The 25,601-nt window shown below is 40.4% G+C and overlaps 1 protein-coding gene across 1 annotated transcript in view; it reads left to right on the plus strand.

Moving 5' to 3' along the window:
* The window catches only part of LOC135932855 (ephrin type-A receptor 7-like), a 155,903-nt gene that overhangs the window by 125,771 nt on the left and 4,531 nt on the right, over window positions 1–25,601 (plus strand). Inside the window, exons 7-15 of the mRNA XM_065470562.1 lie at window positions 1,669–1,951; window positions 3,916–4,024; window positions 13,971–14,026; window positions 18,221–18,346; window positions 19,456–19,641; window positions 22,112–22,173; window positions 22,659–22,775; window positions 23,471–23,557; window positions 23,892–24,044. Of these exons, the coding sequence (XP_065326634.1) occupies window positions 1,669–1,951; window positions 3,916–4,024; window positions 13,971–14,026; window positions 18,221–18,346; window positions 19,456–19,641; window positions 22,112–22,173; window positions 22,659–22,775; window positions 23,471–23,557; window positions 23,892–24,044 (1,179 nt within the window). The remainder of the gene's footprint in view (window positions 1–1,668; window positions 1,952–3,915; window positions 4,025–13,970; window positions 14,027–18,220; window positions 18,347–19,455; window positions 19,642–22,111; window positions 22,174–22,658; window positions 22,776–23,470; window positions 23,558–23,891; window positions 24,045–25,601) is intronic.

A 25,601-nucleotide genomic window follows, 5' to 3' on the forward strand; every position in this document is an offset into this window, starting at 1 on the left:
AGTGCGCAGTCATCGTCTGAGCCCACATGGTGTTTACTGATATTTTAAAATCACTTGTTTAATTTAATGATTTGTTAAACATTTTAAAAATTGAACTATTTAAACTCGTAATATGAATAATAATTAAAAAACATTATTGACAATAAGAACGATTAACACTGTTAATGACTAATGATGATTAATTCGGTGTATTCATTACTTGACTTTGGAAAGTGTCAACTCAGAGTGCTGTTGTTGTTTCGCACTTCAGATCTACATAGACCCCCAAATTTTCCTCTTCAGTTCTCTCCTGTCAGCTCTTGTCACATAGCTTAGCTCACTCTGCAGGGTACGCTCATTATGCAGCAGCAACCGTTCTGTTTCTCAGTTAATCTCTTTTTATTTCAGTGTGTGTGTGTGTGTCATTCATCTGACTTTTCTGCTGTCTTTATTTCCTCCTCTGTGTTCACAAATGAACAAAACATAGGGATGTAGCAGCTCTCTATGTGGGCACAGTGGCTGCTTTATTCATATGATAATGCCACAATAATACCATAACATACGGATGCTTTGGGGGATTTTTTTTTCCCCCATCACGCTCAGATAGGCTTTGTGGCATGCTAACATTTGCTACTGAGCTAGGCTAAAGCTAATGACGATGTGATATGTTTTATTGCTATTTTTTTTCAATAAGCTCCATATAAAAATCTGGCCTGCTGACCAAGATTAAGCTTAATAAGAAGCTTTTGGGAAGTCTAAGGAGCTTGGAAAGAAAAGCATCTGGACTTCTTTAAGTTGCTTGAAGATGTTTCACCTCTCATCCAAGAAGCTTCTTCAGTTCTAAGGTCAAATCGTGGAGAGGCCCAGATTTAAGCCCTATAGGAGTGTCCCCCAAAGAGGCACAATGGACCTCCTATGGAACTGAACTGAAGAAGCTTCTCGGATGAGAGGTGAAACGTCTTCAAGCAACTTAAAGAAATCCAAGCTCCTTAGACTACGATGACCTTCACACACAAGCTTTTGGGAAAAATTCCATTTTTCATAAAAACCATCAGATCAACCTCATGCAGATGCTGCACAAAGTCAGGGAGTCGCCAAAACCTTAAAATTCATTGTTTGGGAACCAGAATCTGTGTCAATCCTGGCAGACTTCTTATACTTGCTGTTTTAAATGGAGATGTTTTGCAAATAACATGCAAAAACAAGTATATTACAAAGCAAGTGTTGCAATTATTTGAATGTGTTACTCACTCAGCCCATTCTTCTACATTGTAGAAGGTGTCACTCATTCTCATCAACAGATGAGCACCATATTTGTTTTTCTAAAAACTTTACACATAAATGGAGTCGCACTGTTACTGCCTTCTGGAACTTTTATAATTTATTCCCAAAGCAATGAGTAATGCTCCCTTATTAAAAGCAAGTTAAAAACTCCTAACTAGCGTGCCAAACTGTCTGACTCTTTGAAACACTGTCTCAATAAATGAAACATTACCGAAGCCTCTGATTTTGTTACAAAGTTGTCTTGCACATCTCCCAGAATTACAAACTGTGCCTCGGAAATGAATAAGCCCTCTCACAAATGAATTCCTCCTACACGTCTAACTCCTCCACCTCTTCCTCTCCTGTTTCTCTCTTTTGTTGTTTTTTTTTCCTCCCTCTTTCTCACTTCTCTTTCGATCTCTGCAGGAACAAAAGGATCAGAGTTATTCTACTGTGAAGACTGCTGCCACACGGATCAGTGTCAACAACCTTAAGCCCGGCACCACATATGTCTTCCTCATCCGCCCCTTCTCAACACCAGCTCCTTCCTCAGCCTTGTCTTCTTCCCCGCTCTCATCTTCCTCCTCTACGTCCTCTTCCTCTTCTACATCATCCTCCTCTTCATCCTCATCCTCGTCATCCTCCTCCCCGCCGCCCATTGATTACGGGGCGTACAGCACTCCCCTGGAGCTGCAGACACTTGGCGAGTGTGAGTAGCAGTTTTACTCCTCCCCCCCCCTTCCCCTCCTTGATTTCTCTCCTTTCTCCCCACTCCCTTCTCTTAGCCCAGGCAGATTGGGTAGGCGTTTGGTGCAGGCACCTGGCCAGCCCACACAATGAGGCGTGCTGCTAGTGAGACAGATATGGGATGTGATTGTGTCTAAGATTATGTGTGAAGATTCAAGATATTAGCAGTAAGCTGTGAAATGTTTCTTCTTTGTGCCTGTTGATATAGTGTCCCTTATGCCACCTCAGGGTTTGGCTGATATCCTTCTTGTTTCTTGCCTTGTACTTTTCACAAATATATTTTTTTCAACCATTGTATTTATCCAGGAAGAGGAATGTTGAGAATTTATAGTATTATAGTGGTGTTGCTTCGCACCAGAGGGGTGCATTACTTTTGCAGAAACTTTTATAATGTGTGATCAAAACATTTTGTGATTCCTTGATACAAATTTAGGCCCTACCTCCAGCACTCTCTGTGCTCCTGATCTGACCACTTGCAATTGTGACTTTATCATGGACCTCAAACTTGCATCTAGCTGAAAAATTAATCTCCGTATCAGAATGACTGACCATTGTCCAAGCTCTAATACAGCGAATTAGATCAGGAGTTCAGTCGGCACCATGAGGTGTCTAAAGCCTTGATTATACTCCGTTGTGGACACGGACAGCTGGAGACTCGATGGCCGGGCAGCTATAATATCAGTTCTCTGCGGACAAGTCTGCGCGGTCACAAAAAAACAGCCAGGCGCACAGACATCTGCACCGACCTTCGCGCTTTCCGTGTTATGACGACATTTTGTCACTCAGACCGAGCAGACCCGAGTGGACTCGTGGACGTGGAAAATATAACTGAGGCTTAAGGCAGAAAAATTGACACGAGTGATGTGAACTGTGCACATGCCATCATGCACCCTCTCACAGCGTTAAAACAGTCTCTGTCTTTGCCTCATACAAGTTTCTCCTCTTAAAAGAGTTTTGACACAGTAGACACAGTAGAATAGATTCACATGTGTGAATGGCTAAAAGCGGTGCTGACGTGCACGAAGACACTTCTTAAAGGTTTTGGCTGGCTGTCCAATTCAAGAAAAATGTTTGTTTTTGTTATTCGTGGGTTCATAAAATGTTTTGATCACCGCATATACTGCATCACCAACTAACAAATCATACAGCTATTACATTTATCTGTCAATTAACTTTGTGTGGGAGACGGTGAATATTAATCAACACTGACATTTAAGCCTAAACAGCTTGGAATTGTGCTTCCCACTCAGTTGAAAACTGACCAAATCATGCATTACATGCACGAAGGTGAAGTAACAATGAAAACAAAGGAAAGAAACTGTAGGAAAACACATCTCAACATGTCGTCCTGTCAACCTTAAACCTGCAATAAAATCAGAAAGGGTTATCTTGAAAATTACTGCATTGTTTGTGGCTGGATGTTTGACTCTAACTGTGCTTTAAGGTGTAGTTTAAACTTCCGTTTAAAATGCAGTTTGGATAAGTAACATGTTCAGCGAGAGGAACCGAGTGTAGGTAGTGTAAGAAAACAGGATGTAGCAGGCGCCCACTGCAACACAGACAAGTTCAACAGCGAGCTCTAAACATTTGAAACTAACATGGATGAGAAATATTTAAAATGTGAAAATGTGCATAATTGTATGTCAGCTGATACACTAGAGTATAAAACAGCATCTAGAACAACTACTCAGTGACTGTAAAGATGAGGCTGTTCTGTTGATGTCAGTGCTTCTTGTTTACTAAAGCAAAATTTTTTTCTTCATAATTTGTCCTCAGCTCGTGTTCTTCTTCAGCTGAATGTCAGCAAGATGATGTGCACAAATGTCCCTGTGATTCTTTCCTAGGCTCATAACTGCTACTTATGTTGTTCGGTTAAGGTGTGTGTGTTTGTTTATATGTGTAATAACTATGTTTTGTTATTTGCAGTGGCACTGGCATCCAGTGAACAGAATCCAGTGGTGATCATTGTTGTCGTGTCTGTGGCTGCCCTCATTATGCTGCTCTCCATGGGAGCTGGACTGCTCATCTGGAGGAGGTAGATATGAATGTACTGATGTAAACATGTACACAGTAGATTAAGTCACTAGCCACTCCCTATGGTTCGTGAAGGCCTTCCCAGATTTTAGTATCCTTTTACACACTTCGTACGCATCATAGACTCAGCTGCATATTAAGTTAACCGTCACATGCTGCTCCATCATAATCCAGATTATAGTAATCTGTCTGTAAGAGAGGATCCTGTAAAAGGACCATACATTAACAGTGATTCTGCGTTGTGCAGTCACACTCACCATCGTTTAATATGAAACATAAAGACATCAGCTTGATAATGGCGCTGTCCGCACCCGGGGGAAAATGTTGGCAGGGTCAAAACCTTCTTTGATCATTTTTTTGGCTCGAAGTTCATAGTTCTTTGCTGTCTAATTAGTTTCCACATAGAGAAATGGAGCTGTTTAAAACAGCTGAGATGAAAGGTTTAGGTAGTGTCACTTGTATAACGGCAGACACATGGTTTGCAAAGTGATTTTGCTCTACCTCTTGGGTTTACACTGAATCAAAGGGTCTTTTTTTAACGTTGTTTTATAATGAGAGTGGAAAGTTCAGCTTTATTACTTTCCCTTTTTCAGTAAGGATAAAAAACTGTTAAACTGAACTAACGTTTAACCTTAAACCAAAATGACTCACAGCTAATGAAAATTACTCTTCACGCTTCAGGGAAATGTTTTTCTGCATATTGCTCAGTTTAATTAAATTCAGTTTTTGTTTCAAATTATTATAGTTATTATTGTTACTTATTTATTTATTATATTCTGTTTTCTTTTAGTTCAGCTGGGCTTAAAGTGGCAGTCTGGTGCAATTAGGTTCAGTTTGGGTCATTTTTAAGTGACGCAAATGAAATGCAACAATTTAGATAAGATAATTGTTATGATGGAATGTTTTTAAAAATTGTAAAGTGGGGCATTGTGAGCATAGGTGTTTAAGTAATTAATTGGACTTTTAGTCCTCAGGTGATTAGTAGATGTTGCTGCACATTTCCCTGCAATGACTACATTGGTGCCACAGGCTCATGCATTGCAATATAATACTAAAGACAATGTAGGCAATCATAATAACTGACGAATACATATTAACATAACTTGCCAGACTTGAGTGTCTTGACTGTTAAACATTAAATGATTTTATGATGTGGAAGTTGAATATCTTGTCGTGTAGTTACATGTTTTATTCAGCTGAGCAGACAGAGGGAGCGAGTGGATTTCTGCTTGTTCCAAACATTTTGCTCTTTGACTCATGCCCAACTCTGAATTCTACCATCTCACCTCAAATACGCCTACACAGTAACACACAGACTCGCAACTCTTACTGTACTCTCAATCATATATGCAGCACATGAGTAGAGGGCAAATATCTATTCCCACACAGTACACATACACGCATATGTTTTTTTTTTTTCTTCCATTTGGCTGCAAATCAACTGTTCAGTCTGTCCAGGGAGATTTTCCAACACATTGTGCAAAGATTTGTCTGTATAGCTTTTGTTCATCCTCTTTTCTTTCTCCGTACACACACACACACACAAACACACATACACATGGATACACTGATCTTCACTGAAGCTGCACTCTCAGCCATACAAAGTAAAGTGGGCTTTTTCCACAGCTACACTCTCTGTATGTGTGTATAAAGAGGGGCTGTGTTATAGACACCACGACCAATTCAAGATCCAGACAAACGGGGCAATGATCGATTCAGCTGGGCGAAAAACTGGATCCTGTTCATTCACAGCAGCGTCATACACATTGGTGGATATCAGTCAAACATTTTTAAAGGAAAATATAGGAATGGATGTACAAACATTCACAGACATAGTCAAGTGAAGGCAACAGCACTGTAGTAGAAAAAGCATAAAATTCAACAAGGTGCTTATTCTCAGTAGACACATGCTCTGACACACACACAACACAAGTATTTAAATAAATTCTTGCTTTGAGGAAGGCAGCATCATGCCCTTGTGCACAGCCTCACAGTGAATAATAATGGTTATCTTACTCTTTTATTTCCATCACTGCATTCATTGCAAGTGGTCTCCATTGTTCATCGCTGCTGGACCATTAACTAGCTCTTCATGTTTTGCATAGAGACAAAGGGAGAATGGTGTGATGCCTCAATTACCATGTTCGTGTTTGCAAAGACAGCCAGCTTACAGCTATGGCTGGAGGGTCTCTGTTACATCGATCTGCCTGTTCACACAGACACATGCAAATGAGTTCCACTGCACACACATAAAGGCATGGATGGGCACTGGCAGTGAAATGCATTTACGGCACATATTCACATTTATGGATGTGCCCTTGATGCTATGCACGGTCCTCAAACCTACTTCATTTTTCACTTTTAATATAGAGTGCGTTAGTTGTGCCTCTGTAATGGACATGGGGTTTGTCTCTCCCTCCTCTTAACCCCTTCTGTTCCTGCAGCTCTTAGTCCAAAACGCACAAAGAAATTATTCCATTTTATTTATAAAGCCTCATATCAGGCCAAGAAAGGTAAAGATGCTACAATAATACAGAGACAAAGCCAACTATTTGACAACCCCTTATGAGCAAGCATTTGGCGACAGTGGGAAGGGAAAACTCCCTTTTAACAGAGAGAAACCTCCAGCAGAACTCGGTGCAGCAAGGGTTTGAGGTGAGGGGAGGGTGACAGGACCAGTGATTTTATTTTCTGTGTGTTGGTATGAATTACCATGTGTGGGTACACCACTACAACAGATCGTGCCATATTTTACCACATAATTGGTGTATTTAACTTTCTGCATTGACTATTCTCTTAGTCTTCAGATATCTTGTGTTGGACAACCTATAGCAGTCTACTGATTAAGTTTAATAGTAAAAGTTAAAAAAACAACAAATATTTTAGCATTTTTGTACCAGAAGCCCTAGAATTGCTTCCCATTATCTTGCAATTTACGTATGCAAGAAAATTACTTTAAGGCTCAATCAAATCTCAAAATAGTTGCTGATTGCTTTTATGGTAATACACTTACTGATGAACTGAGTAACTCTTGCAGCTCAGTCTCACCATTATAAAGATGTTATTTAAGCACAGGTTCATCATCAGTCATAGTCACTTTACAGTGACATACAAATTATTATGAACTCTTATTAGCATAATGTGGTAATAAAAACAGATGAAAAGTGGTGGGGGCGTGATGAGATAAGAGAGGGTATTTTGTATTTTCTTCACTTTGAAACTTCACCTTGATGCTCTGTCCTATCATTTACACACATACACACAGAATCCAGTGGTGCCTGACAGAGTTTGATAGAGCCAGAGTTCCAGGGCATTGCCCAAACATTCTCCAGGAAGCCCAGGCTTGACTGGTCAGTGCAAGGATTGTTTACCCTTCACCAGCCACACCAGCATGCGTTCCTGTGTCTTCTGATTGAATGTCTGCGTGTGTGTGTGTGTGTGTGTGTGTGTGTGTGTGTGTGTGTGTGTGTGTGTTTCGTTGTCTGGTGAGTGAGTTACAAGTTACCAAGAACAGGGGATGGAGAGGAGTTCAAGAAGAAAGAAAGAAGCAGGAAATTAAAGATGAGGGTCATTTCATAGGGCTGATGACACTTGGTGACACAGTAACAAAAAGTAGGATTCAAAGGGGAAGAGATGGGGAAGCAAAGAAAAAAGGTCTCAAACACAGCAGTGTATAGGTGCATGCATGTGTTGAACAGATCAGTGCTTTTATGTCTGGAAGTTATTTATGCATAAAGACATTTTGTCAGTCTTGTGGTTTATTATTCACCAGATAGTGTTTAAATTAACACCTTTGTAAGTAATAACTTACAAATGAAGCTGAAACTATATTTGTCTTTATCTTTGTGTGAGAGTAGGTTTTAGAGTAACACTATTTATCTGCCCCAAGGGAGAGATACTTATGTGGTAGCAGGGCTCATCCAAGTAAAGCAAAACTCAGCAGTGGAATAAAGTGAATCTCATTATACTAATGGATAAAAGTTAAAGTGTACTTTTTTTTTTTTTAATTACCTAATTTTACATGCATTTTGCCATACATATTGTAAATCTCCTCCGGCCTAATATCTCAGCTAGGATTCTGTTCATGCTCTCTCACCTATTATTCTGCACCTGCATTATTCTAGGATATTTAGGCACGGAGTTGAAAGAGCTGACACGGAACCAGCGTAATTTACATGACATCCATCTCTTATTTTGTTTTAAAGTTCTCACCCTAAAGTGTGAGTGACTGTACCTAAAAATGTACAGCTGCATAAAAGTGCACATTATTACTAATGTTATAATTATGATCGATTTTTGAAGTTGCCATAGAGATTGATTAAATTAAGCAAAAGCACACACAAAACCTATCAAACTATTCTGACATCCTCGACCAGCCAGCTTTCCGTGTGGAGTTTGCATTTTCTTCCTCTGGGCATAGCAACTTCCTCCCACAGTCCAAACACACACACTCCAGGTCAACTGGTGATTCTAAATTGGCTGTAAGTGTGAATGTGAGCGTGAACAGTTGTCTGATGGGAGCCCTGCGTTCCCCGAATAAGTTGGAGATTTTTTGTGCAACACCCCCTCAACTCCCACTCGGAAAGTTGGAGCAGAACAACGTACCCCCGAGTTAGCAATCCAAGATGGCGGCACTGAACGTAAACAATAGTAAAACTATTAATAGTAAACTTTTAATCTGTACTGCCACTGTTTTGTATTTTCAACTCATTAAGTCATACACAGAGCAATGATTAGTCTCTATCTGTGAATATGTTTTTTAGCTCTAATAGCTCGACTATGCTAAGAATCCGCTAACTCAGGAATAATGTCACTCACAAGTCCTGACATCTGAGTTCTGAGGTCTCTGGAACATGGCAAGACTCTTGGCCTGTGATATCTGCTTTAGCTCCCCTGTGATGATGAAGTAGATAATTAGAAGAAGATGGAAGGATGGACTTTTTAAAATACGGCCACTTGGGTGTTTCGTTTGCAATGCTAAGGTTGTAGGAGCTTTGGCTTTATTGCCAGCCATAAGATGAGGTGAGATGATAGCATCAATAAATATTAAACATGTCCACCACTTTGACAGGTATCAAGCTGTCACTCACTCTATCCACACATGACAAGGGAGTGGGTTTTAATTGGCTATCGATCAGATGCCAGGATAAGACGTATACATTCATCGGTGCCCTGGTTTCTTTTAGTCTTCTCCAGCTAACATAACCGGTTTTGCCAAAATGTTTAATCAGGGTACTAAAGGCTAGAAGTATATGATTTATAGAGAAAGTCTATGTTTTTCTGCTTGATTTAGATTATTTTTTTTATTGTGTAGAAAATTTTTTCTCTAAAACTATATAAAAAAAACTCACTTAACCCATTCATTGCAATAACTATATGTCATACAACTAGAACAATCAACATTTTTGCTCCCATAGTTAATGCTATTCACATAACCAAAGGGAAAATCTACTAATTTGTTAAGTATAGCAGCAAAATTTTAATGCAGTAGTTTTGCTAGTTGACTTTTACAGAGGTTCTACATTAAGGTTTTTGCAAAGGTTGTGAAACATGTCTTAAATTTACTTTGTTTTCTGCTGAGGTCACAGTGGGGGGTTATGTATCAAACTGTTTGGCATTTAAAACAGAAATTCTATCCACTTCATGCATATGACAGAATATTAGGAAATGAAAATACAGATTTGTAAAAAATAGAATTGATGGCATAGTTCAATTAAATTGACAGGATTTCACAGATGTGAATAATGAAGTGTCAATCAACATGAAAAGTTTGTTTTCCCCCCTCCCAAAGAACGTATCTGCTCATGAATAGGGCTTAAAGAGAAATGAAGTCTTGCCAAAACTAACATTTGAAGAAGCTGAGCAGACAGTGACAGAGCTTGGCCAGAAATTTTAGCATTCACCATCCACACATTTCCTTCTGCCATCTGGTTCTTTTGAAGTTGTGAAATTTAAAAATCACTCCAGAATTCTTGTAATTCTAGTTTTAGAAATAGACTGCAAGGTCTGTTTAAAAAATTGAAAGTATATTATATGATTTTTTTGTACTGTATGTTTACTTGATAGCATCCACTATATTCCAGTGATTAGATTTTAGAGAAAAATCTGTTTTGGATCCAAAGTTGTGTTGAATGACTAAATTCATGAAAAGAGCCAGAATTGACAATGGCACCCCCTCCTTGTTTTCTTCCCAGCAGCGTCTGCTCAGGCTCTTCCAATGTAACTCCTGCTAGCGTGGTGCTGCTCTCGACCTCCTTCTCCACCCTTCCTCCTCCTCCTCTTCTTTCTCCTCTTCCTCCCTTCACAGAGCTGATGCCCAGGTACACTGGCATGTCTGTAGTCTCTTTCTCCCTGCTCCCCTAGCCCCACATTTCTGTCTCCTTTCATTTCCTCATACCGAGAGAATCATAATAACCATTTCTTTCCTTTTTCATGAAGCGGTTCAGCACAGTTTTATTTATATCCTCGCCACTGCGCTCCACCGAGATCTGAAATCAAACTAAAAATGTAAAGGCCAGTCATATTGAATTCATACTCAATAAGAAGCAACCTTCCAATGAGTACTACTTTGCATCTGCTATTTCATTTTTGTCACATATATGACATTTCAGAAGAAGAAATGGAAATGGTCACATAAATCAATTTATGAGTCTTTTTCATGCATCCCTACCACTACTCCTGCTGCTACTACTTCCTACTGCATCCTTCTTTGGTATTTGGTATTAGTATTCATGCTTATTAGCTTGTTGTCACTCCTTTAACCCCCTATGCCTAGTGTATCATATTTGATACATGGGTTTTTGTGAGTTTTTGAGACTTTGTCATCATTAGTGTGATTTTTTCCCCCCAGCAAAAAACCTAATTTGATTGTATATTTTTAAGCAACAAATTGCAAAAAGATGCCAGATGTAGCAAATATGATAAAAATTAAAACTCATATATGCTAATTGATATTAACTCTTATTTTCTTTCATTTGTCAGAAGGTTCAATAAGCATACTATTTTAAATATATATATATATATATATAGATATATAAATTTCTGGTAATGATTTATTGAGCACAGGCCTTAAATGGCTGATTTATCCTGCTGTGTGTCCTAGCTTCTGTTTTTCTGTCACTTTTCTAATCTCTGAGATGCATATTTTTCGTCTCTCTTTGCTTCTTCCGCTGCTCCTTGCAGTGTACTTTATAGGCCATACTGTGTGCCTCTTCAAGTTTCAACTTCCTTGCATAACCTTCTTCCCAATTATCCTCTTGTTCGCAACCTCTTATTTTCATGTCACTTCCTCTGCCTCTTCGTCGCAGCAGTACTTCCTTCATTTCTCTCGATGATTTCTCCACTGCTTTGCCCTTCTCCCCTTGCCGCGTTCCCTATTTGCTCCCTTACCTCCACTCCTCCCTTTGGTCTCCTGCATCTTGTTTCTCTCGGTACCGTGGTGCCCTCCATTCTCATCTTCCTCTCATTCCCACCCCTTGCTCCCTTTACGCTGCGCTCCCTTATCTATTAATTCTTGTCTCCTCTCTCCTGTCTGATATCTCCTGCCCTGAGGAGTTGTGGTGCATGTGTCTGCTGGTGTGTTTTGACAGACAGGGTCCTGACCTTGTCTCAGACCCAACTGCTACACAGGCTGAGGGATGTGTCAGCCTCACCCTCAGCCACGTCTCTCCTTATAAAAACTCACGGGGACATGCACATGCAATATAACAGGATCCTGTAAAGCGCACACAACACATGCGCGCCCACATAGATTTGTGCAGACACACTCATGCACAAACGCCACACATTAACATTCCCATGTGCACATACATACGACTGACGTGCTCTCTGTATACTCCCTCTCAGCTGTGCACCAGCTCTTTGTGTAGTGCAGATATGTCATGATGTTCACATTAACACATGCCTGCCTGAGCAGATATAATATTGTACTTAAACATAAATCTACACCTCAATGTCATCTGTGCTCAGGCCTTAACTGTGACAAGTTGTGGCTTCTTTGTCAAAACAGCCATAGCAGTCTTTGCTAGCCATGGCAGTAGAACGTTAAGTATGTTCCATGTTCACTTGTTGATATTATTGATGCAGATATACATACACGTCTGTTCTTTTAAAAGGCTTAGGCTAAACTGATATGCTAAAGACCTGAAGGACAAGGCACTCTCAAGATTGGCACTTGAAGAAAACTTTCAGATGTTTGTACTTGACCTTCTCATTCCATATACAGCATTTAAATGTGCTGTGCAGAAATCTTAAACTACCCCTCATTTCTTTATATTTTGCTTCCAAGGAGCGAAACTTTCTTGTAATGTTTTTGAAAAGGTTTTGAACACTTGGTTAAACAACTTAACAATGACCTGTGACTCGTTCAAGCATCAAGGGATGAAGGGATGAACCAGTATTCTTTTTATATATAACATTTAACTAGCCAAAAGACACATTTTAAATGCTATGTGTTCATAAAAAAAATTCCTGTTTCTTTAGTTGAATGTACAAAAGATAACACAGCTTACATGCATAAAATAGTATTTATACACCAACAAGGCTGAAAACTTGGTATACCTTAGCATAGTTTGCAGTGTGTCCTTAAAAAAGGGAGCAAACTGGACAAAAGAAGGGACAGGCCTGAAACACTATCTAATGCAGATGAATAGTATCTGAAAGTCATATGTTTAAGAATTAGTGTTTAGTGAAGCCTCATCAGAAATGGTCTAATGGGTAGTGTCAAGATACCATTTTTAGGAGAGAAATACAGGAAGGAAAGGCTGAGGTATACAAAATTATACAAAAACTGGACTGAAAATCAGTGGCAATGGGACTCATCGAGTAAGAAATCGTTTTGGTTAAAATCATCAACAAAATCTATGGATGGCATCAGGAGAGAGGTACAGCAGTGAGTGCCAACAGCCATCTGTAAATTATGATTCCAGCCAGTGACGTTGGAGATCTCGTCAACACTGATGGAATTATGAACTCAAAAAAAAAAAAATACAGTCAGATTTTGATCCGCCATGCAATGCCATCTGGAAAGCATCAGATTGGGAACTGCTTAATTTTTCAGTATGACAGTAAAACCAAACACACTGCCAATGCAGTAAAAGCACAACTGAATTGAAAAACCCGGACCTTACCATTACTGAATTATACAAACTCTGTTTCTGGCTTTCATGTTTCCCATGTATGTTTGCGCATGTTCCAATAAGTCAGCGCAACATTTTCAGTTTTCCTATGAATATACAAAGAAATGAGAGGAGGCTTGAGACGTTTGCACACTTTTATACTATATTTTGGTATTTGTAGCCTTTTTTTTATTGGCACCCCGTTTGTTAGAAAAAATTCTGATGTTGTTAATTATATCCTCGGTAATTCTTTAGTCTTGTTTTTCCTCTATTTTTCTAATCTAAGTAAGTTTGTTAGTAGCCAGCCAAATGTTAATTTGTCACTGACAGTGTGAGTGTGCGTGCCATTTGTGTTGCATGCAGAGAAAAGAAAAAGAAGCTTTTTTCAGGCAGAAGCCATCAACAGTGAGATCCTATTGAGCTTGCTCCTCTTTAGGCCCCTGTGGTGGCAAAGGATGAGACAGTCCAGTTGCCAAAGTGTATATATATTCATTTCTTGGATAAAAAGTTATTCAAGGTGAAACAACAATAGTGTATCAATTGCAAGGCTATTGGTGTGAGTCGGTGGCACACTCAAATAGGCAGGATTGGCACTGAGCCTCAGACTTTTCTAATGCGCATCAGAGTGAACACTTCAGGGGTCTTTATGAATGCTTCTCCACATCCTTTCTCCTCTATCAATATTCTCATTTTTGCTTCTTCTCTCCTGGCAGTTACTACTTATAACCATGGCTCAAGATAAAGAGCAGCTGATTCTGCCATTTACCTGTGTCTGCTAAGTGGGATTAAAAAGAAACTCTCTCTGATGACCGTCTCTCTCTTTCTTCGCAGGCAATGTGGCTACAGTAAGGCTTCTCAAGAGGGAGATGAGGAACTTTACTTCCAATGTAAGTGACAAAAGTGATGATTGTATTATACAGCGTCACTGTGTCTGTATAAAGTGTATGGGACAGGAGGCGGAATCTGAAAAAAGGCTTTGTCTTTTCCTATTCCAGTGCGGGAATGGCATGTGAACACACATGCCCGTGCATTACAGATGACTTTTGAGGCATTAAGTAGCGCCGCAGCCTTGATTCGCAATTCTGAGTGCATGCTTAGCCAACTCTGAGCACACTGACACACTCCATTAGGTGGTGTGTGCGTGGTTGAGTTTGATGGGGAGAGATTGAAATCAGGAGGAGGAGGAGGAAGATAAAGAGCCGGAGATGAGGGGAGGAAAAAGAATAAAAAAAGGCTAAAATCTCATGAACAAGGCAGGCAACAAGCGAGATTGTGCTTCAAAAGCAGAACAGTAAATGTTGTTGTTTTACAAGGTTGTAAATGCCTCTTTTTTTTAACCTCTGGTCACAAAGCTCTTAATAGGTTTTTTGTTTGACAGTGACAGATTGAAACAAGTTTGACATATCTGTTCCTGTTTGTGTGCGGGTTTGCCTGTCAGTGCATTGCTAATGTGGTGGCTGTGTGTGTGTGTGTTTTAGAGTTTATTTATGTGTGTATGCATACAGAGTTTGCTTTCTCTCTTTCTTTTTTTTTATTGTGTGTGAGTGCGCAAGCGTGTGCTCGTGCTCATTTGCGTTGTTTAATCTCCCAGCATACTGAGCCCTCTAGAGAGGTTTGGAGCACTATGTCTGATGAATAATGAGCCGAAGCCATGCGAATGGGAATTAAATCTTCCCAAACAAAGACATGCCAACAGCTGACAAGCACGTAATATACACAAACACAGAAACACACCGAAACATTTTTGGCCTGCTTTTCAGAGACACACACACACACCTTTCTTTCCGAAACTTGGACACCCATATAAACATTTTTTCCTCATTATTCAACACAAAAGTCCGTTTTGCGTTCCGTGCATGCAAACCCAGTGCAGCATGCTTTCGCGTTCCTGCAGGTCTGCTTTGTCCGAGAGCTGGAAGCACGCAAAGTAGTGGGTGTTCTTTTTTTTTCTCCCATCTGTTCGCCTGCCAGACTCTTAAAACACATTCTACAACCATATATTAACGCGGGAGGACAGGGGAAGAGAGACGAAAAGTGAATAAATGAGTGTGTGAGTAATAAAGTAGAGGAAGAAGGAGGGGAAAAGGAGGGTAAATGAGTGAGTGAGTGAGTGAAGGGCGCACTAAGAGGTTTGAGGGATGAAGTGTGATGAGGTGAACTGGCAGAGAAGGAGACTCATCATAAGTGACACTGCTCAGAATATTAGTTTTATGTCAGAGTATGTGACCTAGAAATATTCAGCACATATTCCATGAATGCGAGGAGAAGAGGCTCGTGACTCATTTGCAATGCCATCGATAGTCTGACTCTGCATAAGAGATAGACAGCAAGAGAAGCTGTGTAAGGAAATGAACGGAGAAAGACACAAAGAAGTTTGTGTTCTTCTGTCTATAATGAAAGAAAATGTTCTTGAATATGTTTCAGTTTCCCTTCGAGTGTGCCTAGCAGTAACTCAGTGAACCCTGAATCTAATCAGCCGCTGCAGTACATGTGTGATGGATGAACATGAAAAGCTAAATGCTACAAAGGTGACACAGTAAAACAAAGCTAGTTGTTAGTTAACCTTGAAAAGTTGGGTGTTGATTATAGTCAAGTAGACCTGCGACAGACAGGCGACTTGTACAGGGTGTACTCAGCCTATGGCAACTGGTCCCCTCACAGCCCTGAATTAGATAAGCGGAAGAGGATGGATGGATGGATGGATGGATGGATGGATGGATGGATGGATGGATGGAAGAACATTCAAGCAGACTGACCTTGAACAGTTTAGACTACAAATGCAGATTGAAGATTAAGTCCTTACTGGAGTAGAGATTTTTCCTGGTATGTGGGCATATGTATGATGTAATGTTGTATTTGTGTAAAAGATGGGCATAGCTACCATGACATTACACACTGGGTTTTGAAGTCCTGCTGTGAAGCTTCGAGATGAGCGTTTCCAGCTTTGCTATGCTAGAGGGGGAAAAAACAGATGTGGCAGGAAGGGGTGGGTCTGACTGTGAAACTGCGTACTCATTGGGTAATGACAAGTTGTAAGCCAATGACTGCGTGGTTTCATACCACAGATAATCCTCCATTTTGAAACATGGTATGAACAAAATTTACAAAATAGACTCAAAATGCGTGACTGAACCCATAAACCCAGAGGTCAGCTGATTTCCCATCGACGTCTGTAAGACAGGAAATCTTTATTGCAACCACAAGTATCGCCATCTGGTGGCCTTTAGATAGAATGCAGATTTAAGGCTCAGCTTCATGTTTCCAACCCAGATGCTATGTGTTTTGTGCATTTGTGTGTGTGTGTGTGTGTGTGTGTGTGTGTGTGTGTCTGTCTGATTTTAAGCTACTATAGGAAAGGACATTCAGTCCAAAACTTAGTCCAACACTTGAATAAAATAGTTTTCATTTCTTTCATAAGTGCACTTTTGGCTTTGCACACACACACACACACACACACACACAGAGAGAGAGAGAGAGAGAGAGAGAGAGAGAGAGAGAAGCATATCAGCGTGTGTGTTTGTTCGCACAAGTAAGCATGTGTGTGTGGTAGATCAATAAGCCGTTTTGAAGCAGCCAGTATAGTTTCCCTCAGGTCAATCTGAAACTGTAATCACATTTGAGAGCCTCTGTGCTGCTTTTGGGAGTACTACCAGGCCTTTTCCTGGAAGATTAGCCTTAAAGTGTAGTAACAGGAGTCAAAGGTCATCCAGCTGAGAGCTATAATACATTGGTTAATGGTCATTGACTATCTGCTGGCAAGTTTATTTTCTTACCGTTGGTATTCAGTAAGTACAACAGGCAGTTAGCTGATAAAGAAAACTAAGGCTCATTGAGAAACCAAGTAGTGTTTATTTTGTTGTGTACAGTCAACTAGTTGGAGTCGATATCCCTTTCATTTCTAAATGTCAGGTAAAATTTCCAATTGTTGTGTCTCATTAGCCTCACAGTAGTGATTTTGTAGATGCTGGTAAAAGAAATGAGGCAATTTGTGTGGATATGTCAGAGAAAAATTATTAAGTAATTTTTGAATTACTAAGTTAAAACACATCCAGTTTTAACTTAGAAGTATTTTTGTTTTGGGGTTTGTTTTTTTATTTTCAACATTGCGGTTTGAGGGTTTGTTTTAACCTAGAGTGTGAAACTTACAGCAAAGGAGCAAGGCAACTATAAGCACCATGTGACTAGGGTTTCTCTGCCTCAGCATTTTTAAGTCTATTATGCTTGTCCCAGTTTCTGACTGAAGATTGTATTTTCCTTGTGTGTGTCTGTTATTTTGCGTGCGTATGTGTGTGTTAGAGCGATAACATTTTGAAAAGACAAAAACCCTTGTGGAAGAGCCTTGTGATCTGAATAAAGCCTTGTGGAGGAAACCCAGTAAGACTTGAGCACTCAAAGCCTTTGATCTTACTTTGTCTCCCAGGAGTTTGCAAGGTCACAACAAATAAAACGGAGAGTAAGGCGAGTTATGAATAAAGAAATGGAAGTATATGTTATTTTTTTCATCCTTTAAATAAAATGACAGATCCCCCTCAAATCATCTCTTTGCATTATGGGTTATATTTGGCTATTATAACCTTGAAAAACTGACTAAGAACTGAGATATTTACCTTAACCCTACAGTTATATAGAGCTATGTAGAGTTTGATAGAAGAAAGCTTTTCAGCATTTTCAAACATCAATGGTAAAACTCTGGTATTGATTTCAGGCTGGAGATCAAAGAGCAAAGCCTTCTTCCCAGACACAACATTTTGGTCTAATGTTCAACTATCATACACAGAGAAAGTCTTTCTTGAAGGAGACAGACATAGCAATTCCTTTCACTGATGGTAGCCTCAATAGAGCACAAAGCGATGCAGACTTTAGAAATGCTTTGCTTTGTGTTGAGAGCGAGGTCCAGCCAGTCTGGGAGTGTTTCTTTATATCTAATGTGGATATGTTGCTGCTGGGTACTTCAGACGTTATAAAGAATGTGCACAATAAATGATGTAATGTCTTACAAAGTGTAGAAAACACATGTCTCATTTTATACCACCAATTTAAAAAAAATATATAAATATTTTTGTGCGTTTATACCACTGCAGTTAAGATCCCAACACGGAGGACCTACATTGACCCTGAGACTTGCGAAGACCTACTTCAGGCTGTCCACGCCTTTGCCAAAGAGCTGGACAACTCGAGCATCAAGATCGAGAGAATTGTGCACACAGGTACATGATTATACACAAGAAAGCATCTCAGATTCAACAATTCATCCCAGAGATGATGGTGGAGGAGTTCACCACTCGGTGAAAGGGTGCGTGGGCTCAGCAATTTTAGAATGGGGTAGAATAGAATAGAAGAATAGAAAAGTACATATACAATGGAATTGTACACATATTGTTTATCCTTTAAGCTCCAAGCTCCTGTAAGATTGAGGAGAACTAGAAAGCTATACTGTGGTTTAACAAAATAGCATCTAGTTTGTTACAGTATTAGTGCACATGACATGTGAGCTTCCATATCTGAAAAGGCAACTTGCTGGATAATATCTGCTTTGAGAGGTTTTGAAAACATAACTACAGTGAGCGTTTCTTGTCTAAAGAAGTAGTGAACAAAAACATGTTGCGGGCATTACATTTAAAATGAATATTTTTTTAATTAAACAAATATAAATCCTTCTCTCATGTTGTCTTTGTAATATTTATGCTACATGAAATATTCAATTGTGTTGAATAGCTCCCTCTGTTTCATTTATATTTTGTTAAGCATGCCAATGCATTTTAGGAATGAGGATATAATCAAAAGCAGTATATAGCACAGTAGAAATTATGAATGACAACCAATTTTAATCCATTAATTTTCCAAATATTGTAACAAAGATGATAAAATATATTGTTCTGTGGCAAAAAGAAAGCCAAAAGTATTAGTAACCTCAGCTCTGTGTCTTGTTGCACTTTCTCTGAATCTGCTTTGAGGCTGAATTGGCAACCAGTTCAATCAAATTTGGGAACTTGCAGACCTTTGCCAAAATTGCGCTAAACTATTGTGGCTATTGTATTTGCCTCTAGTAGATGCTTCAGTGTTTCACCTGCTCTCTACTCCATCTTTGATCTCTCTTTGATCCCTTTGTATTTCATCTTTTTCTCTCAATGTCATCACTCTTTCTTCCCAACATGAAGTAGTATTTCTTCATCTAAGTCTGGCTTCCCCCTCTATCCCCTTCAGTCTAACCCTTACTCATTTCTTCTCACATTCTTTTGATGTTTTTCTGCCTAAGCGCTCTCTTTCTGTGCATCCGTTGACACTGATCACGACCTCTGTTTGTCTCCCCCCACAGGTGACTTTGGGGAGGTGTGCCGTGGCTGCCTGAAGCTGCCCAGTAAGAGGGAGCTGCCTGTGGCCATAAAGACGTTAAGGGCTGGTTGTTCTGACAAGCAGCGCCGTTCCTTTCTTAGCGAAGCTGGCATTCTCGGGCAATTTGACCACTCTAACATAATCCGGCTGGAGGGCGTTATCACCACTGGTAAGAAAGGAGGGAGAGAGGGATACTGTGCAGAGAGCAGAAACAGAAAGGTAATATAGTAGTAAGGGGATACCACTGGGAAAAGAAAGGAAAATGGGTATAGATGAAAAGAAGCATAGAGTGGAAAAAAACGTAGGAATCCAAGGATCAGGGAAAAATTATACAGTTTGACGAGCTCAGTTGTTGAAGGAAGTAAGGCTGTTGAAAAGGGCGTAATTGGGATTTGAGCATCTTAAAATTGCATACAGAGAGGGTAAAAAGGAGTAGCAAGGGACAAGGATTGGGAGGAGCGCTAAGACACTCCAAATACCTCAATAACTCACACGTGGAGGGGGTCAGCGCTTACAGCAAAGAGGGCAAGAGAGGAGGATGGAACAAGAAGAAAAGTTTGAAAAGGAGAAAGCAGGGTGGGTAGATGGATGCCTTATACTAGCAGCAGCGGAGCTACATCAAGGTCTATTTTCTGCTGACAGATAGCAATTGAGGTCCAAGAGTGAAAACAGAATGGAAGGAGAGTGGGGAAAAAAACTTGAAGGGAGGAGACTGAAGAAAGAGACATGAGAGACACAGAAGATGAGGTAGAGGTTAATGGGAATGGCAGGTGAAGGGAGAAGCTTTAAGGAGTTTGTGAAGTTTTTGTTACTGCCGCTGCGATGCTTTTTGGTGATGTTTGTATGTGTGTGTGTGTGTGTGTGTGTATGTGTGGGCACGGTGCCCCAGCACACTCTGTGCTCAGTAGGATGGCAGCAGATGTGCAGGGTACAGTAATTGGTGCTAGAGACCCAGCGGGGCCCTGAGATGCACTCCAATCCCTCCCACCATCATATGCACACATACACACATTCATCGAAAACCCACGTGCACACTCCTCACCACGCACACACGAAAAGGCTGTCCCATATGCTCACTTTTTCTTTACCATCACTGACAAACACACACACACCTGCTCGCCTGCCTCTTCACTTGGCATGAAATCACAAATCTTTGCACACACACCCACGCACGCCCACATGCCGTTAGACTACAAATCACCTGCTTTACATCACTTACGCCCCCACCGGATTCTTATTTAGTCCCCCTTCCATCCGCCCAATACATCTCACTCACCTGCAAAATACCACCTATTGTCCCTTTGTTCTATACTAATCTTTCTATTCATAATTTAGAGGCATGTGCTCTGTTAAGTGGGTGATCAATGAAATCACTATTTAAACCTATTATAATCATTATCAAAAAAAGTGAGAGTAGCAGAAAAAAAATCACAGTGTGGGAGACCTGGAACAGCTGGTAGCAGGACTACAAACAAAGATGTTCTTGTAGATAACCACAAGAAATAGACATATTTTTACTGCATAGCCATCTCATCTCAGTCAGTACTATGACATATTGCATAATGGGTTATGATGACTTTTTGTTCTCCTACAAGAAAATGTGACATTGCTCCCACGTCGCAAGTTGCTTCACTAGGCTTTGTTTTCTCGTCTCTATATAGACTGATGGAGTTTTGCCAACGTTTAAAACATCACCGTGCCACAAAGGTCAAGACTTTGCTTTTAGATATGTTTCAAAGTGTGTCTTCTGTGTTTTTGTTTGCCTTCAGGATTTGCCCACATTCGTGACATCTTTTAAAACAGAATATGATTCTACTCGGTCCATGGTTGTAGCTGAATACATCGGCCATTCCAACCCTGCGCAAGCCCGTTCAACCACAGACTCATTATCCAGCTCACATTAATTACATGATGGCTGGCAAATTATGGCAGCATCCCTGGCTCTCACTTCCCACAGCATATTTGGTAACCTTTTCAAATTGCTTCCTTAAAGCGTAGTAATGCTGGGAAACTGGGAACCGGGGATTTTACAGTGCCAATTTATCATTCTTGTATTATGCCTGCATAAACTGTCAGGACTGATCAGACCACCTTTCCATCCTAGAATATGTATTTGTAGATGTAAAGTTGTTTACATATCTGTCAAGGTTTATCTTACTGTCTCAACCTCCCGCAATCTTCTCCTCCTTTCGTCTCTCTTCCAACAACTGCAGTTTTATTTTCATTTCCCTCCTCCGTGCACTTCATAGCACTACTGGATCCCTGCCATCTGGGCCTCGGCACAGTATGTGTGTGAGCACGCGTGTAGTGTATATGAGCGCGCATGCTCGGCCTGTGCTGGTCCGTGTGTGCTACTGTGCACAGTAAGAGCGTGCGTGTGTGAGTGTTTCAGGGTCGTTAAACTTGCTGAGACAGCCAGGGCAGCGCACAGGTTCTCCAGGCTTCACTACAGTTCACCGAGTGAAGAATGGCTTCGCACAAAGCTTGCCAAGTGGACTAGACTCACTTTATTCCTTTCCTTTTCCTCCATGTCTCTATTATCATGCTATTGCTTTCCTTTTTCCCTTGACTTCACAATTTTATCCCCGTTTCAATTGTTCATATATGCCCTCTGTCATGTTCCCTGTGTCTTTGTCCAGGAAACACCATGATGATCATAGTGGAGTGCATGTCTAACGGAGCCTTAGATTCATTCCTTAGGGTAAGTTTCATTACTGTGCATTCATCTTAAATATATGTGCTGATGCTCATTATTAAACTATAATTACTCATTACTACTCTGTGTTTTCAAGCAGCTGCACTAACAACACTTTTGTTCTACTTGTCCTAAATATACCGTTAATATAATGTGGTCCTAGGGCAGCAATTCTTGTGCTTATTACTGTAATAAGGAAAACATAGCATAATTAACTGCACAAATGGAGTGTTTCTGCTCAAAGCTGCTGTAAGCTTCTGTAAACTGTTAGTGTGCCCCTCTGCTCTGTGAACCACTTCAGTGTGGTTTATAATGATATGAATTAATGGCCTGTTTGTTTTTATTCTCCAAATAAAGGTTTTCAGCTCAGCAAGCACAACATTGTAAAGCAGAGGCAGATGTGCTTTTTTTCTCCCCCTTCCATTCACCCTGCTCACAATCTTCTCTCCCACCTCTTCTTCATCTTTCTTTTTTTCCTTCCGTAACCTCAGAAACATGAAGGCCAGTTGAGTATAATGCAGTTGATGGATATGCTGACCGGAGTGGCGTCGGGGATGAAGTACCTCACCGAAATGGGCTTTGTCCACAAACGGCTCGCCGCGCACAAGGTAAGGGGAGCAGGTGGGAGTAGATGATAGAGGACAGGTATGGTGTGATGAACAGGATGTCGTGTTCTATAACGAGTTTTTGCAGACTACAATTCGTTCTTGTCTGCAAACATCTTTGAAAGCACTCACCTGTAGGTTTTTTACTGAAAGACTACATGAAGCTGAAAATTAGACAAAACTGTCTAAATTATTGTGTCACACCCACGTTTCATTAGGTGTGTGTGTGTGTACCATGTTTACATATCTTTGTGGGGACCAACAGCCCTTATGGGGAAAAAATCCCCGTCCCCATGAGTTTGAAGGCATTTTTGAGACTCAAAATGTGGTTTTAGTGTCAGGGTTACATTTAGGTTATGGTTAGGGTTAGAGTTAGGCTTTCATTTTCAGTGGTTGGGGTTATGGTAAACAGCTAGGGAAGGCATTATGCCAATTAGATGTCCCCACAAGGATATGAAAACATGACTGTGTGTGTGTGTGTGTTTTGTTTGGTTTTTTGTCTTTCATAAAAGAGGCAGTCTATCAAACTACAGATGCAGTGGTCATGTTGTGGAAAATCAGGAACATTTGTTCTTGTAAACAATCAATTGTCCCTGGTGTGATAAGAGCTTTGCCCACCAGGGTAGTGAGCTCTCATACTGTGAGCATTTCCCCTCCAAATGTAAGCCATGCTAATCAGCCTGTTTTCCAAATCTCAGGTGCTGGTTAACTCCAACCTTGGCTGCAAGGTGTCTGGCTTCAGACCTCTTCAGGAGGACAAAATAGAGGCCATCTACACCACGCTGGTGAGATAACATTTTTTCTGGAACCTTATACGTCTTATAACTCACACATGTAGGGCATATTTTTTTCTTAATGAGTCTGATCAAATGGGAATTATCACATGTTATGTCAAGTTCAGGTGAGGTCACATGGGCTTTGAGGTAGAGGGGGAGAAAAATCCAGTGTTTCTATGGTTATTTTAGGATTTCAGTCCAAGGTGAACCAATCTCCTAACAGTTCCTTTGATCTGCTGGAAATATGCTCAAAGCTTTTCAAAGAGAATATTAAAGCTTTACTTTGGTGAACTCTCCACACCCTTTTACATCTTGTCTTACCTCTCCTGTTCCTCTCCGCCAGCATGGAGGGAAAAGTGTGGTGCTGTGGACCGCTCCAGAAGCCATCCAGTACCATCGTTTCTCCTCTGCCTCAGATGTCTGGAGCTTTGGCATTGTCATGTGGGAGGTCATGTCCTATGGCGAGAGACCCTACTGGGATATGGGCAACCAGGATGTAAGTGTGCATTTAAATTCTCCATATTCCTTGCTCCAATTTCAGTATTAAGTTCTATACTTTTGTACCCTACCTCCCTCTTTTGCCGCTCTCTAATTTTTTTTATCAATGAATTTTCTATCTGTGCCCACCATGCATCTTATTAATAGAAAACCGAGAAGCCACAGTACCTCTGAGAGCTATTGCAGGGCCTAAGTCCCCCTCTTTAAGTCTGCATCAGCTCCATGACCAATCCTGTTTTCTCTTAAGGATGCATTGACCCCCTTCTAGTGTCCACTGCCTATCCCTGCCTGCCACCCTGCTATTAAGTGTAGAAAATCTCTCAGAAAATAGTCAGCTTATTTCAAGAAATGTAAAGCACTATTTGAGGGGAGTGACTGTCCAGTTAATAGGACCCTGCCGCCACTAGCAACCTTTAAAAGTCACTGTGGGTGGGCCCATTTTCCTTGTCACTCTTTTTTCTTTGTCCTACAAAAAGAGGTTTATATTTCCCCCCTTTTTAAGGATGTCATGCCTCTATAGTATAGCTGAAAGCAGGATACAGGTCTGCATATGAGACAACAGACAGCAGATCCTTGCTACTGCATTTCTTATTAGTGAGGCCAGTGACACTCCAGGCATTATCAGCAAAGAGCTTTTTTCAAGACATATTATTTTTCATCATCCTAATGCCTTTTCAAATGAATTTTATCATAAAGACTACACTTTCTGCAGGCAGCTACGTGTAAAGCAACTGATTACTTGCATGTTCCATTTTTGAATGTCCCAAATTAATATGCATGAGTTATTCAGCGAGCACAAGAATAGGTAGCTTTTTAATACTCTTTGTTAGTGCCCTTTTATAAAGCTGGAGAAAGTTTCATCTCAGCCTGGTTTATATTATCAAACTTTCCAATTGAGAGGGCAAAGATCAAGCTTGTAGAGCGCCAGGGATATTAATCCACTTTAAATTGATACATTATATCATAACGGAATTGTTGGTCGGCCTGTCCACCTGTGATCCGTCGTGCCCTTTACCTACCGGCTCTGATTAAATGGAAAATGTCAAATGCTGAAAAGCATTTTATGAATGCTCTTTACTGAGATAGAAGCTTAAGGGGCTGAGAGGATGGTGGAGTGGGGAAGTGGGTGGCCGGGTAGGCAGAGAGAGAAGAGAGTGTTTTAGGAATTAATGCTGCTGATGGATGTCATTTTTGTGATTATTCTCAGACTTTATTGCCTCCTTTCAGGAGATTGTATTTCTTAGAGTGGTTGCGGTGGAGGATATATCCCATGTCCCTAGATATACTGAAAGGAAATGTCTCGTGGGGTGTTTGAGTGAATGATTTTTAATAGGGGGCGACATTAGCTTGATGGAGCAGTAAAGAACATCAAGAGTCTGGAAGGATGCTTTCAAGGGCTGCTGTTCGAAGACAGTGAGTTTTCAGAGGCCTGGTGATGATGCTGAGCAGAGATTAAACATTTTCTGAGATTTGATAGTTTATCTTTTGGGGAGTATTTAAGAAAGCACAGACTTTTTAATGGAGTGTTTGTTTCATTGCTTTGATGTTTCTGGTA

The sequence above is a fragment of the Pelmatolapia mariae genome, linkage group LG22 (assembly GCF_036321145.2).
Source record: "Pelmatolapia mariae isolate MD_Pm_ZW linkage group LG22, Pm_UMD_F_2, whole genome shotgun sequence".
NCBI lineage: Eukaryota > Metazoa > Chordata > Actinopteri > Cichliformes > Cichlidae > Pelmatolapia > Pelmatolapia mariae.